The 18,531-nt window shown below is 38.2% G+C and overlaps 1 protein-coding gene across 2 annotated transcripts; it reads right to left on the bottom strand.

Annotated features, from left to right (window-relative positions):
* Positions 1–770: 770 nt before the first annotated feature.
* On the bottom strand, positions 771–17,567 carry Slc19a2 (solute carrier family 19 member 2). Of its 2 annotated transcripts, none has more exons than XM_020176909.2 (6): positions 17,144–17,567; positions 10,208–10,810; positions 6,693–6,918; positions 5,495–5,687; positions 4,897–5,038; positions 771–2,884 (listed from the first exon to the last, which is right to left on the bottom strand). In XM_020176909.2, exons 1-6 carry the CDS (start codon positions 17,345–17,347, stop codon positions 2,756–2,758), a joined length of 1,497 nt encoding a protein of 498 aa, XP_020032498.1. In that variant the 5' UTR covers positions 17,348–17,567; the 3' UTR covers positions 771–2,755. The 2 variants fall into 2 exon arrangements, with proteins under 2 accessions (XP_020032498.1, XP_073903633.1); XM_074047532.1 differs by having other exon boundaries at positions 10,208–10,339.
* Positions 17,568–18,531: the final 964 nt, after the last annotated feature.

Here is an 18,531-nt window from a genome sequence, read left to right as displayed (position 1 = left end):
CATGACTATCAAATTTAGTTATTATATTGGCTGAAGCTATCAGATACCTTTCTTGCATAATATTTACAAAGCACCAAGATATGTTTTGCAACAAACACTAAAATAAAACAAGGTCCCTGCTCAGAAGGGTTTTAAGGCAGTGAGACACAAGGGAGGTAACTATAGGGACAAAAAGCCTCTTTTTTGGCGTAAGCTTCCCAGGTCTTTGTGATAATCAATGAAATGGCTTAAGTAGGTTTTGGAATGGGACATTAAAAGAAAAGTACTCGTTTGGGAACTGAGAGAAGACTGATACGATTCTGGGATGTGATAAAATGACTCTTAACTGATGGCAAGAAGATGCTTCCCTGGTATCAGATTATCTGGGATGGAAAAAGAGGCCATGGAGTTGTTCAAAACAATACTTTCTGCCCTTGCTTTAATTTCCATTATTTAAAAAATTCAGTTAGCATTAAAGGGAGTTAGAGGTCTTTTCAGCTTCTGAAGAGAAGAATGCTTTGAAAAAGAGATATGAGAGGTGCCAAGATGAAGACCAAGAAAAATCAACAGCGCAGCGTGGTACCAGAAAAACGGAAACAACAGAAATATGAAGGAATAGTTAAAAGTAAGATCACAAAGAAATGGGAGAACTAGCAGGCTATTAAAGGTAATCAGGAAGATTAGATGAGGGGAGAGCTTAAGAATTTTGTCCTAGGAAAAATTACTGAAAAATTTAAAAGTGTAATATAAAGCTCCTTTTGAAGAAGATAAATTTGATTGAAAAGGGAAAATATATTGTAAAATATTTATTTAATAAAAATAAGTTTTAATCTATACAGAATTGAATAAAAAGTACAAATCATTTTCACTTCTTTGCAAAACTGCATACAGTACAACCAACACATTGAGTTCATTATTCAACAAATATGGCCACATACCAAGATGTGAACACATTCTTGTTTGAAACAGGTAAAGGTTCAGGCTGAGTGCCACAACCTGTGAATTAAATTCTAGGGAAATATTGCTTTGGTAGTATGAACAATTTGTACCATAGTCCATTTTTTTAAAAAAAATAAAATAAAATTCCCCAAGCACTACTTTTCTATTTGTTTCTGGGTAAGCAAAAAAAAAAAAAAAAAAGTGTCAAAATATAAAATTGGAGGTTGCTACTTTATGATATCACTTTTCCCTTCCTTCCTTAGCTAGTGTTCTTTAGTGTTCTTTTCCTTAGTTACAAAGGAAGGTGAGTTCAAACCCCAGTACCAGCAGACAAAAAAAAAAAAGAGGGAACATGGAAATGACTTATTCTTACCCACATTTGCTTCTAGGATTACTGCTTAAATCAAATGAATATCAAATTTTCAATCTTGGGGTTTTTTTAGTGTTAGAGATCAAACCTAGGGCCTTATGCATGTTAGGCAAGTTCTCTGTCACTGAGTTAAAACTCCAGCTCCAATTTTTCAATTGTTCAATTGTATCATTCTTTAAAAATTAACACCATAATTAAAAGCACCATCCTAGAGTCTTTTCACAATAAGGCAACAAAGTTGGCTTTAAAATGGTTTTCATGTCTCACAAACATTAGCAGGTCCTTGGTAGACTGATTTCAGAATCAAATGCATATAGAACATTCTTTTTCAAGTAATTTGGAAATGGACTCACTAGTAAATTTTAATTTCAGCAAATATCCAAGATACTCTACCCTTAGAAACAAAGGCAGATTTAAGATACAAAATGTTGGACTCAAATCTATCCTAGTTCCTGTTCCATTGAAATAATTAAAAAACGGTCTCAGTTTATGTTAAAGGCCTTGGAATAATCCATTTGCTACTGACATCTTCATCTTGGGTAACAAAGTCAAAACAATATAAAGCTATATACAGGAATGAAATTATTTTACAGAAAAAGTCCTTTTCATTTTATTTCAGAAATAAAAAGGAATGCAAATACAAAATGGGCTCACTGTATCTTTAGCCTGTGGATGATTTTTTTTCATCATGGAATAAACAGTTCTTCATACTGAAGTATTAAAGATAAACAAACCTACCTGAAGTTTTCTGATTAGGTCTCTTCATTTAGATTATTAGCAGGCTTTAAAACGTGCCTTCTCTGGGAAGCATATGAATAATGCAAACATGTACTTCTAAAGAAAGTTTTCACAAATATATAATGGTCAAGATGGGAACCAAGAACATTCATACAATGTTCAAAAAATAAAATCAGAAATGACACATATTCCTTGTAGGACAGAACATTAAACCAGAGCAAATATTGCCAGTGATAGGAACAATTTTCATCTGTAGAAACACAAATGCACATGAATAACACAGAAATTAGAATGAAGCTGAACGAGGCAAGGGCTGATAGAACATATTTCTATCACAGCTTGTAACATACTGTGGTCTCTGTGAAGCCCTGGTCCCACCAGGCCAAGGGATTGGCTAAGTAGATACATCAAGTTCACTTGCTAATCAAGTATACAACACCATGTACTGTTTGACTGCTCTTGATTACTTGGTATCCAAAAATCAAGTCCACTTTTGAATTAGAAAAAAATTCAACCTGAAATTAGCTCTCATAAATATCCATGAAATAAATTTCACTTCAGGCTCCTCACAACAGTATCACATCACTCCAGGAATACAAGGTATTAGCTGAGTGGCTGCTCTGAAGCCATGAAAGCACATTCATAAATATTTGTCTAAAAAATTAAATACATCCAAGCAGTATTCTTTTGCAGAGTTCTTGCCGTAAGAAGCAGCCTTTCAGCAGTGTATTATGAGGTGGTTCCTTGAGAGCTTGATTCTGGATCTCCCCGCTTTCTACATTTCTTCACAACACTGACTGCACCGCTAGCCAGGAAAATCACAGCGATGAGTGAAAAATAACTGGCATAGATCAGAAACTAAAAGGGAGAAAAGTGATAATTTACAGAATTAGAGATAAGCTGTTGTATTACATACATATAAACAAACTCTACATAAAAATATATTCAGAGTTCCTCAAAAACTTCAAAAATATTGCACGCTTACTGTGTGTGCCAGACTCTGAAGATAGAAGCAGCACACAGCACAGCATGATAGCAATGAAACCTGACTGCCTGGTGTAAATCCTAACTTCATTTTTTACTAGCTCTGTGACCCTGAGATACTTCATCTCTGAGCCTTGATCTCATCATTTACAAAACAGAGTTCACAACAGCTTCTATTTTACAGGACTGTGGGAGGAGTGAACAAGAGCATACAGTAAGTGTTTATTAGTATACTCCTAACGCTATTAATACTATTGCTTTTGTTGGTGGTGCTGTTATTGTTATAATTAAGTCATATATCCTCATACATCCTTAAGTTGGGCTAAGTTCTAAAGATCAAGAACCTCTTAGTCTTTTTTGTTTGTTTTTGTTGCTGCTATTTTTTGGCACTACTGGAATTGAACTCAAGGTCTCATGCTTGCTAGGTGAGCACTCTAACACTTGAGCCATCAAGAACTTCTGTTTTCCCCCAGAAAAAGGCAGTAGAAGGTCAACCATATTCCATTACAGAATTCTTTTTATAAGCATTCACCTTAGGACAATATTTTTTAATGCTGACTATTAGTTTATCAACACTATCATTTCTTCCCCAAAAAACTTGCGAAATTCTTACAAACAAGTTCAAAGGTACAGTAAGAGTGTGGCCTTAAATCTCTGAGCCAGGTTTTTTCAAACTTGAATACATTTAATTATAGCAGTTTCAGCACAGTCATAAAATGTTATTCCACATTTAAATCCAAGAATGTGCTGTCAAATTTCCACTCCAAATATCAACCATGTTTCATTCAACTTTAATAATCTGATACAGGTACTTAATTATTCACTCCATCTGAAAGTAGGTTTTAGGGTTAGATGTTGGTTTAAATCCTCATTGTACCACACTATTGTTGATTGTATGATCTTAAACAAGTCACTTAACACCTCTCTCATTTATTTTCTTGATATATTCTATATAAAGCATCTGGCACATAGAAGGTACTCAATGCACATTATCTAGTAGTAGCTCTCTTAAAAACAAAGTTAATTACTGCTAACATGTTAGGTCTCTGTATCTAAGAAAACTATGCAAATATAGGATATTAAGTAGTATGTATATATGGAGGGAATAATAGAGAAGGAATCATTTGAGTTGGGGTGGGGGTGGAGGTAGGTACTTCTTGATTCAGTTGCCCATTTTACCAAAGTACAGAGCAAACCCTACCTACAAGCTAAAAAAACATGAAGGCTATCCAACTCCTGTATGAAAAAAAGTATTCAGATTGTTCTTGGGTATTTTAGCATGTGTTTTCTCAGTAAGTCATGTATAAAGAATCATAATGCTGTTAGTCAACATTAAGTCATTCATTACCTTGGAATTTGGGTGAGTGGTGCTTTAAATAAAGAAGAAATGAGACTTAGGGACCCGTGAGGTACCCTGAGGCAGGACATCTTAGGACATGAGATAAAGTATTCCAGGTACAGATAAGAATGGGCTGGTGCTATAGCTCAGTGGTAGAGCACTGGCTAGCATGCGAGAAACCCTATGTTCTATCCCCAGCACCAAAAAAAAAAAAAAAAAAAGAATGAATGAGGAGGCTGGAGGGCTAAGATTGGAAGGAATCACTATTATCTCTTAGCTGAAAAACTGAAAAATAGTTCTCTGGGCTAGTTAATTATACTCAGAAATTCTATAGGGCCTTGTGCTGTAAGGTCTCATAAAAAAGATGATGGTCTTAACATCCTCCAGTAGAAAAGAACTAAGAATGGGAAGGTGACTGAAGGAAGGAGAGAACACTTTTACTTTTGTATCTGTCCATATTATTTGAATTTGTTTTCACTAAGCATGCTCTCCTTCTGTCACTCTGGTCATGTTAGACTATCTTCAGAGTTAAAAAGAGAGATCTTACCTGAGTGGTAATTTCTAAACCAAGGCCACTTGCATCTACCACAATTAGAGTGAGCAGAGTCTGCAGTGCTAGAGCAATGAAGGTGTTTACACCAAACACAAGGGCATAGCGCTCCATGCTGAGGTTTGCAGCAATCTGAAAACTTTTTAAAAAGTAAAAGAACAATGAATACACTAGAATTACTTTCTGCATAGTTACAATTTTTACTTTAAATGTGGACAGTAAGCCCTTATTTCTATTGTCAATTTCCTTTCCAACCAAATGAAAAAATTTGTTAAAAATATAATGTAAATACTATATATATCTATATCTATATATATATCTATATATATAGATATAGATATATATAGTATATATATATCTATATCTATATATATAGATATAGATATATATATCTGAAGTCAGTAGGAACATATAAACAAGAGACTAAGTAAATCTTACCTAAATGTTTTCTGAGGAAAACTGATAATGCACATACAGTAGAATGCCTTCCCCAGCTGCATCTTTTAACTACAACTTTTAATGTTATTTGCAAAAAAATCAAAAGATTTATCCTGTTAGAACTTTCCCTAATGCCTCTTTGAGCCAAAATACATACGTTGCTATTGTGATGAGTAACATGTAGATGATTCTGAAGACAACATAGGATGCATAGCACACCCAAATGTTACCCACAGTGTCCATGATATACACTGCAGCAGCAATCAGGAGAGAACACAGAGATAATGTCATTTCTCCCCAAGTTGACCAGGATATTTTTATATAACCAACTGCAAACACAGCAATAGCACCTACAAAACAAAGAGAAAAGTAATGTAGTTATTTTATTAGTGCTAGCTCAGTAAATTAAAATTTCACCTTATATTATTCAATTTTAAAATCTTTAAACTTATAAATTGTATAACTCAAGCAGAGAATTTGGGATGAGAGAATGAATTAGAGCAAACAGCAATGAAATGGAGAAAGAGGACACAGACTCAGAAACGTTGCAAAGGAAAAAACTGCTGGGGCTGATGCATGGGCAGGAGTCAAAAAGAATCACTGCTTCTGATTTGACAACATGCCAGGATGAGTCATCTCTCCTTCAAACCTAGAAGCAATCTAGTACATAAAAAAGGGCTTCTCTCACCTTTGGCAAATGATGATGATAATGATAGCTAGAGTGCTAGGTACAGTTAATAAGTGTTTACAGATCTCATAGAACCTTCCAACAACTTTATGAGTAAGGCAACAAATTAGAAAGGGACAACAGAATATGATATCAAGGACACAGGTTAGGAAGGCATCCTGGCCCAAGTCTGAATCTTGATTTCACTATGTGACCTTAGGTAAACCTACCTGTCCAGTTTCCATTGTAAAAAGGAATAATAATTGCACCTACATCTGGAATTTTGTGAAAACTGAGTTAATACATATGAAGTACTTAGAACAGCACCTCACACATATTAACACATAACAGATACCAGCAGGCATTGTACAAAAGTATTAGTTATTGCTACTTAAAATTTCATATCAAATAACAAATACAGAAGTAAGTAAAACCTGATTAAGCAAAGAAACAATTTTGAATTATTATTATATTAGGCTTCCCCAAAGCTTATAAAAAATTCAAGTTTGTCAGTCACAGTCCTCCATCACTTGATTATTTCCAAGTTCCCTTCCTAAATTATAAAATCAGAATTCAAAATAAGTCAGTCATTCTTTGGGGCTACTTTGAATTTGGGAGGGAAAAGTAAATCTGATCAGTTTCTTTACCTCCCAGAGGACTCTTTCCCTCTACCATCCACAGTGCTTACCCAGTAAAGTTGAAACAGCTTCCACACCACCATTGTAGATAGCAGCAGCATAACGAGAAGGCATCACCTTCTCCCACAGGCCCTGTGTGTAGTTCACAACTTGAAAATAGCCACAGGTGGAGAGGGCCCACCACACAGACCAGCAGAGCAGAGGGCGAGAGGAGTAGCACATCAAGAAATCATTCCATAGAACTTTCAACACAAGGAGACGGTCTGGCTTTGGTTCCTATGCAGCAAATGGGAACACAGCTCAAATGCCATGACTACAATCATATGGAGAGCAACTGTACACTAAATTTCTATTTAATAGGTTTTTTTTGTCTTTTTCCTTATAAAACCAACTGCTTATTTCACACACACACACACACACACACACACACACACACAAGCTTATTAGTAATTACACTTATCCTGTTGGGTTGGGGATGAGAAAAGATTATTTATAACTTCACAAATGACCCTCTACAGTTAAATGCAAAGCTGTCCTTGGCTATTAATGTCTAAAGATGATAATACTAATAACAGCAACTACCATACATTAAGTGCCTACTATGCATACTCATTTGAAAGCTTTATATTGTTTCCTTTAATACTCAAAATAATAGATATATGGATAAAAAGATAAAGACTTGCAGAATTAAATAACTTGCCCAAGAAGCATCAGAACTTGGTTCAATTTGAACTTAGTTCTTTTTCTTCAAAACCCTCATCTAGAAATGACATTATTAAGTAGAAGTATTAATTTTGCTGCTGTCATTGTTTTACAGAACAATGTGTGGATACACACAAAAGACAACTACTAAGAGTAAAAGATGTTGGTCTGTAAATAATAGCATGGTCATATGAAGAAAATCATTTATTAAGTATGAATGATATGCCGGTCCTTATGCTAAAGAAACAATTTAATTACATTATTTATTTGTTTAGAGACAGGGTCTCACTATATAGCCAGCTGGCCTCAAACTTAACAATTTTCCCATCTCAACCTCCTGAGTGCTAGGATTATAGGTATGCCCCTCCATGCATGGTTAAATTTTTTTTCAGTGCTGGGATGGAACCCAGGGGTTTACATATGCTAGGCAACTACTCTACCACTGAGCTACACCCCCAGACCTTTGAATTATTTTTAATGCATGAAGAATTTGACATAAATCAAGTTCAGCTATAAGCCAAGCACATAAGTCTAGTTCAGACTGTCAAAGAAAATCACTGGTTTTGATGACTCTTCTTCCTATAATGTCAACAATCTTTGCTCCAAAGCAATAGGCTCTCTCTACAAGCAACTTACAATTCCCTAAGGTAACTTGTGGACTGGGCCACCACTTTGACCCTTGCTACTTCATTTTTCCTTCCTATAAAATTAATATAAAACCATGCACTTACCTATCTACTCTTCAACAATTATAACTCTGATTTAGTTTGATTATGGGTTTTTTCAACTTAAGATGGCTCTGTGATCCCCAATAGCTATATTCTGACTTCTCTGCAAACACACCAAAGAAGCACAGCAATATGATAGTACCAAGCAAAACTGTCCATCTGCTACTGTATCAGCTGGCTTGAATCCTAATTTTCGCCACATTGTAGCCAACTAGAAGGTTCTGACAATGCTAAGATTTTATGGAGCCAAGTACAGAGGAAGGTAGATCTCATGCATGTTTTTAAATTATGTTTAAGAGTGTTATCTGTGCAACTCTGCATAAATTGCTAATCTCTGATCCCAATCCTTATCTCTATAATGAAAAGTTGGTGAGAATGTGGACCTTTTAAGATGCTCTGATTGTTCTATGACTTGTGGTTAGAATCAGTTTTAACTAAAATTTTATAATTTTTCATAATATAAAATACTGACATTTTACATGCCTATAAATAACAAATTTCATGTTGGCCTAGGAGAAAGATTTTTTAAACTTTAAGCCACAATTCATCAGTGGGTAATAAAACTGCTTTAGTGGACAGCAACCTGAACTATAAAAAATAAACAGAATGGCCAGGTATGGAAGTCCATACCTATAATCCCAGCACTTGGGAGGCTGAGACAGGAGGATCCGAAGTCCAAGGCTGGCCTGAACTCAAATTAAAAAACTAAGTAAATAAATAAATAAATAAATGTATCAGGATAAAATATTGTAAGACTTTTATTTCTATTGGACATAAGATATATATATGTGTATTTACTGGTTGCTATGTAAATGTCCTTCCTACTATGTTTCTGAGTCACATTCCAAAAAGTTTTGAAACTCATTAGTCTATAAAAATCTTCAGAACTATGGTTAGTGTTAATATTTAAAATGTGTATTTATATATACATTTTATATATTCATTTTACCCAGTCATTGTAACACATTTGAAACAGACAAAAAGAGGGTCTTTACTTTTTTTCTACTACGGGACCTATCAAATGATTATACTTCCTTCTCCCACAGTAACCCTCTGTTGACTTCCAGTGTCACCTAAGAAATAGAATGCTGATGGAATCAGCATTTCATTAATTTTTAATTCCTGGTCACTTTGACTATAGCTGGTGATCAAGGGTGAGTTTCACAATGAGTGTCATCAGGCTCATTAGGATAGTAACCTAAATTCTAGCTTGTAACCCAAGGTGAGGAATGGAGCTAGGCAAGAAAGAGTAATTTTCAATAAAGACCTTAGAGGTTGGGTTGAATCCATTGGGTTAACTCCAGATAGACAGCCAAGACTCTGTTCATGGTTTTATGTTTGACAGAGCCCACATGCAAAGCAAGGATGTTAGTTAATAGGCTTATTTCCAAACATGTCCTATGAAACCTAAGACTACTTCAGTGTGGTCAGAAATGAACCTTGCACCTTAACAGTTTATAATCTGATAAAAACTTTTATATTAAAAAAGAAAAGTGGGTGACTAGGGAGGCAATTCATCTCCCTGATTACATAGAATGAATGGATTAATTATTTTAAATGACATATCTCTCTTTCCTGAGAAAGCTTTATAATCATACTTTTTAATATTTGATCTATCATCATATGAGCTTTTTCTCTTGTTATTCTCTTCCTCGTATTCATTACTACCAAATTTTGTCAAAGTGTCATTTGAAAAGTAAGTAACATATATCACATCTAGCACAGAAAAGGAAAATATATTTCCATCTTTAAATACTTTGGGCTTCAATTCAGAAACTAGAAGTAAATATGAAACATTTATCAGAATAACTTCAGGTATTAATTTACAAAAACTTCCTGTGTAGTTTCTTTATAACCAAGAAGTAGGGATAGACAGATGAAGGAGACAAAGCCCTTGAAATCCAAGACATCTCTGACATGAATATATAATCTGTGTCAGTCTGATTTTGGAGGTCAAATACTCCAGGGGAAATTTGTTATTCCCTAATATAAATCAATTATACAGTCAGTCAACTCAGGATAAAATCTAAGTCCAAATGAATACAAGATCTAGCAAGAAGGGGTTTCCTGTCTGATTCATTGCCATTAGTCAGTCTCCCAAATAATAACTACAAAAAACTTAAGGTTGAACTTACCGGTTCTTCCATAGGAGGCTCCTCCAAATTTAGAGGTATTTTTGACTCAATGTCCTCCCATCCAGGAAGGTGATTAGCAGCTGAGGAGTCAGTAACAATGCCACCATTTTGTACTTTAATGCCATTCACTCCCTGGCCGGAGGAAGGAACATGGTGAAAGAAGAGGCTCTTCTGTGGCATAGGCAAAAACCAGGCAACAGCAAAAGCCACAGAAACGCAGGTAAGAGAGATGACATTCAGGCTGAACAGGGACCAGCCTACCACCGAAACAAGGATTTGCCCTAGGACAGAGCCCACTGTGAAGCCCACCAAGGTAGCACTTCGACAGTAGCTTGTAACTTTCTGGTACATGCCCAAGCCTACCACACTGTAGATATAAGAGTAATAGGCAATTTCAGTGGCTGTGGCGATGCCATAGAAGAATTCCAAGAACTGAATGGCCAGCAGTCCCTGGGCATAGAGCAGCATGAACCATGTAACAATAAGGCTGAGTCCCTGCAGCAGAATAACAGGTTTGTAACGGAGGTAGTCTGTGGCAAGGAACACAGGAAACAGCAGCACCAAGTAAGAGTAAGTCCATACTGGATAAATTTCATTGAAAACCTGATAAAAAGAATAAAGAACCATTAACCATCAAAAGACCCAAATAATCATAAAATTTATTCTTATTAAGCAATGTACCAATACTTCAAATACCTCATCTTTATCAACCAAAGAAAAAGTGGCAACAACTATTCATATTATTATTTGGACTATCCTTTTCTATCTCCACTTCATTTTTTTCTAATAAAATCCTTCCCACTCATCAAGGCTTAGTTCAAGGACTTTTCTTCCCCCCAGTACTGGGGTTTGAACTCAGGGTCTCATGCTTGTTGGGCAGGTGCTCTACCTTGACTCCAGTTCTTTTTTGCTTTAGTTGTTTTTCAAATAGGATCTTCCATTTTGCCCAGGGGGTGCTGTACTGTGATCCTCCAATCTATGCCTCCCATATAGTAGCTGGGATGACAGGCGTTTACCACCATGCCCAATTTATTATGAAATGGGGGCAGGGGTGCTCTTTGCCAGAGTTGGCCTTGCACCACAATCCTCCCAATCTCTGCCTCCTGTGTGACTAGGATTAGGTGTGGGCCACCATGCCTGGCCAGTAAGTCAGCTTTTTAAGTAATCATTTGAAAGTCTACATTAGTACACCATTTCCCCATTTTCTCTTTTCTTTCTTCTTTTTTTTTTTTTTTTTTGAGAAAGGGTCTTGCTATGTAGCCCAGGATTGCCTAGAACTCTCCATTCTGCCTCAAAGGCCGAGATTACAGATGTGCACCACCAAATCTGGCTTAGTGGCCTCAATTTCTAAATGCTTTTTGGAAAGTAGTCTTGGTAAGAGCCTGAATAATTTACAGTGGAGCAATCCAGTGGTAGACTTTATTTGCAGTTTACTCAAGTGTAAAATGAGTTACTTTTTCTAATAATTTACAATTATTGTAAATTCTCTTGCCAGTACAGAGCCCAACTATAAAAGTAAAACATAATCCTCTCTTTCTGAAATATATTCCAGACTTAGTTTCTGACTGGCTTTATATCACAAATGATCTGTTTAATGGCCTCCGAATTTTGGGTTTCACTTGTGTTTGTTCAGGAAACTATGTTGTATCTGAACACACGTATGAAAGAATAATCAAGAACTGTTAGAAATGGCTCTTACTCAAAAGTATGTATGTTTTAGCAAATGGGGAAGAAAGTGCCTGTGGCTGGTATGACAACAGCCTAAGAAAGAAAGCCTCAGTAGAAAACCAAAGCTTCAAGGCAACCATGAGATAACAGTTCTTCTTTTCGATGGTTCCCACTCCTTTTTTTGCCTAGACTTTTACAGATATGACTGTCCTTCAGTTTTCTAAAGTTTGAAACTGTCCTCTGACTCAGCATGTTTCTGCACCTTCATTATGTTCCCCAACATAATACCAACAAAAATTTCCTTTAAAATTTTTCTACTCTGAAAATGTGTAATATATGCACGTGCGCGCGCACACACACACACACACACACACACACACAAATACAATTCAACCATAAAGAAAAATGAAGTCCTGTCATGTGAAGCAAAATGAACTGAACTGGAGGACATAATTTAAGTAATAAGTGAAACACAGAAAGACAAATGCCACATTTTCTCTTATATGTGGAAGCTTAAAAAAGTTGTTATGAATATACAATAGTGATTATTACAGGGTGGTGGTGAGGGTGGATAAAGGGAGGTTGGATAACAGGCATCAAAACAGATAGAAGCAATCATTTCTGGTATTCCATAGCACAGCAGAATGACTATACTTGACAACAACCTATTAGATATTTTTTGAGTAACTACAGGATTGGAACTCAAAGGTTCAAAACAAAGTAATGGTAAAAAGAGGGAAATGCTAATTATTCTGATTTGATCAGTGTTTACATATGTTGAAATTCACTGTAAACGACAAATAAGTACAATTATTATATGGTAATAAAAATTTAATTCCAATAAAAACACTCTCTATTGCTCCCTTCAATACTCCACCTTCTGTTTTGGGACTTTGGTTGGTTCTTTGCTCAAATAATATTATGTAAGCTTATACATGTTACATAACGTTTGATAATAGTTGTTCCTAAATGATTAACTGCCAAGTTTTCATTGATAAATCCCATCCTTTAATTATCAATTTAAAGCATCTAGCATGGTACAGTGGTACATGCCTAGAATCCCAGCTATTCAGGAGGCTGCAGCAGGAAGATCATAAGTTCAAGACCAGCCTGGGCAACAAAGACCCTCACCTCAGAATAAATACCTAATAATCTTGAATCTAATTCTACTTCTAATCCAAAATCACAACTTATATCATGAAGATGAGGGAAAGTAACAATGCCAGTCTTGCAATGCCAAGTAAAAAAAAATAAAGGTAGGATGGGGTGGGGCAGGTTGGGGCATGGAGATGAGATGAGTTCTCTTTAAGTCAAATTAAGAGACCTGCATTTTCTCCTATCAACCCAAAGGTGAACATCCCTCTTACACTATTATCATCACTGTAACAGCAAATCTCTGTGGGTGTCCTATACACCATGCTGAGCACGTCACTTGAATGCCTTCAATTAATCCAAACAGTCCAAACAAGCAAATGCTTTTATCGTCTCTATTTTCCAATGAAGGAAACTTGGCATTAGAAAAAGGTTAAGTAAACTATCCAAAGTTATCATAGGGAGGATTGGGAGAGGGAGGATCTCAACCACTCTGTGCCTGCTTTCTTCAGTCAGAAAACTGTTACTGATCTAGTATGTTTCCAATTTACTTTTAATGCCTGCTGCTGCTTTTTCATTCTCTATGGAGATGTTTTTATATGAATCACCAAGAGATAAAGAACAGTCTTCAGAGCTTAGCCTCTGGGTCCCCAAAAGAGAGCCCTTCTTTTTCAGTGACCCCAAGGGGAAGTCATTAATACCAGAAAGCACTTCTTTGATAGATACTTTGAGTCCTGAAGGGGCACTTCTTACAGGCAAAAATACACAAATTACTCACCCTTATTAATTGTTGATACCTAACTTTACTTCAGATAAAATATGCCGCGTGATCAAAGAGAATTTATTTTATTTATTCAAAGTACCTTGTACAACTCTTTGGGCCACAGCTCGCTTATGCTTTCTTCAGAGATACAAAGCCAAGGGGAAAAATTCAGTTTTAAGCTCCAGTTCAGATTTAGAGTTTATTTCACGATAGTTTCAATAGTTCTGACAACCTACTTAATAAATACTTATTTGCACAACATTGTATTCAACCTGTGTGGAGGTGACAAAAAAAGAATCACCTGAAGCTCCAGCTCTCCAGGAATTCTAAAACTGAGTGAGGAATATATATGAACACAGCATGACAATGGAAATTGAAAACATGGGATTACTTCTTTGAGGTGGACCTTGAAAGATAAGAAAGAGGCTAACAGAATGATATCAACAGATACATATGAGAAGATAATTCCAAATAAAGATCATGTCTTTGAGTATGGCCAATAGATGAGATTATGGATATGCTAAACTTACAACTATAACATTAAGATGAACGAAGCTTGTGAATATGAAAAATGAGAGAGAGAAAAGGAATCTGTGAGGCCCTGAACATCAAGCAGAATGCATAAAACTGGGTTTAAAAACAACAAAGAAAAGTAGAAAATGTCTGTCAAACCACATGCTACAAGAAAGGACAGAATAAATATTTAGAAATAAAGAGCTCTGCTGGGCATGCACACCTGTAATCCCAGCTGCTTCGCAGGATAAGGCAGGAGGACAGCAAGTTTAAAGCCAGCCCAGGCAACTCTTAATGAGACCTTGTCTCAAAATAAGAAGGGATGAGGATATAGTTCAATGGCAGAGTGTTTGCCTAGCATGTGTGAGGCCCTGGGTTTGAGCTGCAGTACCATAAATAAATAAATAACTTAATCTTATTCAAAGTTCATTTTTCAACTGTTGGAGTGTACTCAAATTTATAAAGTGGTAACTTTTAAAGTTAATGCTTATCCTAAAATCTAAGGGGAAAAAAAAAACCTTAGCAAGTAGAAGAATAGAAGAAATTCTACCTTGTAGACTTAAGATAATAAATAGCTCTATTTAAGATAATCCAATTTGGACGTTTTGAAGTCTTCAAAGGGAAATACAACTTCAATACAAATGTCACTGAACATGACTCGATATTCACTTTGCTAAAGAATCATGTAAAATGTTTTATTCAAATATCCAATACTGAAAACAAGAAGTCAGGAAGGAAAGTTGTTCTATTTATTTGTCATTAGTTATTTTAAAAATCTAGAGTTCTTCACAGGATAAGCAGAGTCACACTGTACAACCAACAGAATCAGCTGTGATTCCAAGGTCCTTAGAAATAAAGGACCCTTCCTCCCTTCTCAGACAACTAGAGTTCTTTAACATCCAACCTTCCCCGTCATCTGATTTATAATAACTAACAGAAACATGCTTGTTTTTGTTATACAACCAACAATTACTGAGTCTGGCACCCCTACTTTACTTCTATGTCCTCTAAATATAGTTCACTTGCCCTAAACAGCTTTCTGATAAGACAGAGCATATGATCATGATAGCACACAGCAACCTTCTCCCTGTGGCACGAGACAAAACAGATCAGCTTTCAAAGATCAACACTATGGCATGTCTTTCCCTCATGTGCTTCCCTGTGAGGAAAGGTGTACAAACTGTACAGATCATGTGGCAGTTCATATGAAACTTTGTCAGCTGTTCACAAGCAGTATAATTTCTGACCCAGGGGATATACCTCAGGTTCAGTGGTTGTTTGGGGGTCTCTAGAACCACACTTTCTTATCAGTGCAGTAATTTTCTTCTTGCAAAATCATTCTGCTCACAAGAGTCGATCCTTTTCACTTTATTGTTGGTTTTAGCCAGTATCAAAATTCAAACAGATAATGAGTAACTGTTACAGTTCCTTGTGTAGGGATCCTTAATACTGAGAAACAGATGATCTAAGGTTGGGTAAAAGTCAGCTGTATTTGCTAAGGATGAAACAATGTCATTCAAATGAATCCAGGAATCAACACTGACTCTCAATTCCCTCTCAAGTGCCCTTGAAAATGAAGGCCGATTGCAACAACAAACTAGACTTTGAGTAATTACATCCTGCCAGTCTGCAAATGACTCTAGTAGTGCCACCTCTTGCTCTGACCAGTTATGCGGGGTTACTGGATTGCTAATCAAAAGTGGTGACTGGCTACTAACCACACCAGGAAGAATAAGGTTTAAATGGGAGGAGTATTTTACAGCAACTGGGGCAGGGAGGCAGGGTGAGAGGAAAAGGAGGAGTGGGAAAAAAGAAACAGATAACTAGTGCCCACTCAGCTGCTAGGAAAAAGAACACCAGACCTCAGCTTTCACCCTTTGTGGTATTCGTGGAAGAAGACACTGTGTCTGCTTTATGTTGATTTTATGGTAGCACTTTGGGTTTAATTTCTTTTTCAGTTTATATAACATCTTCTGCAAAAAGCAAGTGTTGAGACTGACTATGCATTTTAAAGTTAAGCACATTTCTAGAGTACATTATGCACTTAAGTATTATACTTCTAAGTTCTTATCTTGATTAAATCAATCAGCAAAAAGTTCTTGATAATGGGCTATGTGTTCTCAATTACCCTGGGTACCACAGCAGATACAAAGCCCTCAAACATCTTACCTGTAGTTGAGGGGCAGAACTACTGTGAAGCAGCAATCACAATACAAGAAAAACTAAATAATTAAGTTCCAATTATGAGACACCATCCGCTTTTATCCCAAGAGATGGAGACGGGGGAGTGGCGGGATATCTTTGGATACAACCTCACCTAATTAAAAATCAAGCCAAATTAAGATGATGTATTCTTGTCCTGTACTGTCCTTATTGGTCTGAGTATATCCATCCGGTCAAAGGTAAACAAAGTAGGAGATGGGAAGGAAAGGGGGGTGGGAGTTGCAGCAGGAGGAGGGAAAGACGCTTTCAGAAAAAGCAGTGGTTACCTCCTTTCAGTCAATGAACATGTACTAAACCTCCACCTTGCCCAAAGTACAGCTTGCTGTATTTACTTCTTTATCAAAACATTGTCCTGCTCCCTCCAGCAGGAACAGCTGGATCAGACTGGACCGAGTCAGGCTATGACCCATTACAGCACCATCAGCACGGGGTCTCCGGGCCTGCGTCCCTGGCCCTTCTCTGATGACTGGCCCCAAACTATTGAGAGTAAGGGCAGCGAAGGGCACGAAGTCGGCTTGCAATCGTGGGGATGGCGGGGGCGGGGGAAGGGTGGAAAACCAGAGCCCTCTGCCAGGGACGGCTCCCGAGGCTCGATCGCCCTTCTGAGTCCTTCTTCCCTAACGGCATGCTCACCGCACACGCTCCCGCTCCCGCTCCCGCGCCGGCCCTCCGCGTACCTCCCTCTCCGTCAGGTTCTTGTCCGGCCCCAGCAGGTAGGGGGTCAGGAAGGGCTCGGACGGCCGGAGGCTGGCGAAGAAGCCGTAGGCGCAGAGCAGCGCTGTGGGCAGGAACCAGCACTCGCGAGGAACCCGAGCGGTGCGCAGGAGCATGGTGGCCGCCGCCGCCGCCGCCCTCCGGGACACGGGGCCGGGCACATCCATCCGGGGCGCGAGGGGCGGGGACCCGGCCCGGCCCCTTCCTCTGCTCAGCCAACTGGAGTGAGGTTCAGGCCCTGCCCCAGCGCGGGCACCTGTAACCTTGAGTGACGCCTCCTCTCGGCAGGACCAGGCGGTTCTGGGCTCGCGGCGGCCGCCTCCGGCCGCAGGACCTAAGGTCCATCCCAGTGCTGCCGGCGCCTCACGTGTCCCTCCCTAGCCGAGCAGCCCAAATAGGGCACGCCCCAAGGTCCATCCCCCTCGTCGACTCCTCCAGACTGCGAACCAATCACAGTGGCGCTTTAGAGCCTGGCTTCTTCCTCATTGGTCAGTGGCTCACAAAATGGGGAGGGCGGCAGCGGCGTACGGACCCTGACGCACTGGTGGGATCCGGGGCGCAGAGCCGGTCGGGTTCCTGTCGGGACAAGGTGGCTTGTCGCGGTTGGCTCTGTTACCCCCACCTCCATCTTCCGCTCAGCGCTCTAGAATGTTCCCTGTGAGCCTAATCCCCGGATGCGTTGTTTCATACTGTTGCGCTTTCTCACTTTTAATCATCATCCTTCCGATGTCCACTTAGGTGCTCTTCCCTGAGAGTCTCAGTGACCCGGGCGGGCAGGGATTTAACCTTGAGGCGAAAATGCGAAACCTTTTCTCCAGCATCTTAGGAAGACATTAAGCCCGGGATCTAAGCGCTTGGGGCGTTCACCTACAGGCAGCATTGAAAAAAAGTAGAAAACATGAGAAGAATGAACAAGCTGGTCGCCAAACGGAAGGACTGTAATGAGAATACTTTTGCTTTATTTTCCTTGCAGGCAGGAAATACAGAGGACAATTAAAGCACCTAACTGTACAGTAGAGCCTGTGGTTAAAAGGAAAGTGGGAAATCCGGAGTCATTTAAAGCAGTCACAGATAATCGATTTTTTTTTCCCTTGTAAAAACTCAAAGCAACACAAGTGGTCTTGGCATAGTTTTCAAGGACAAAGCATGACACGAATCCCCGCTGTTTTTTTTTCACATCTGTATGCCATTTGCCCAACTCACACCCTGACGCTCTCCTAATCCCACTGCAGACAAAGCTGTACCATTTAAAGCAATTTTCCCCGTGCAGTACGTGTAGAGTAATAGATCCTGCCAGAAGCACATGGAAACATTTTTGAGCTCTATTTTGCTTTTATGTATGTTATGATCC

The sequence above is a fragment of the Castor canadensis genome, chromosome 11 (assembly GCF_047511655.1).
Source record: "Castor canadensis chromosome 11, mCasCan1.hap1v2, whole genome shotgun sequence".
NCBI classification, from domain to species: domain Eukaryota; kingdom Metazoa; phylum Chordata; class Mammalia; order Rodentia; family Castoridae; genus Castor; species Castor canadensis.
Note: the sequence above shows the minus strand (reverse complement) of the source record. Positions and strands in the feature narration are given on the sequence as shown.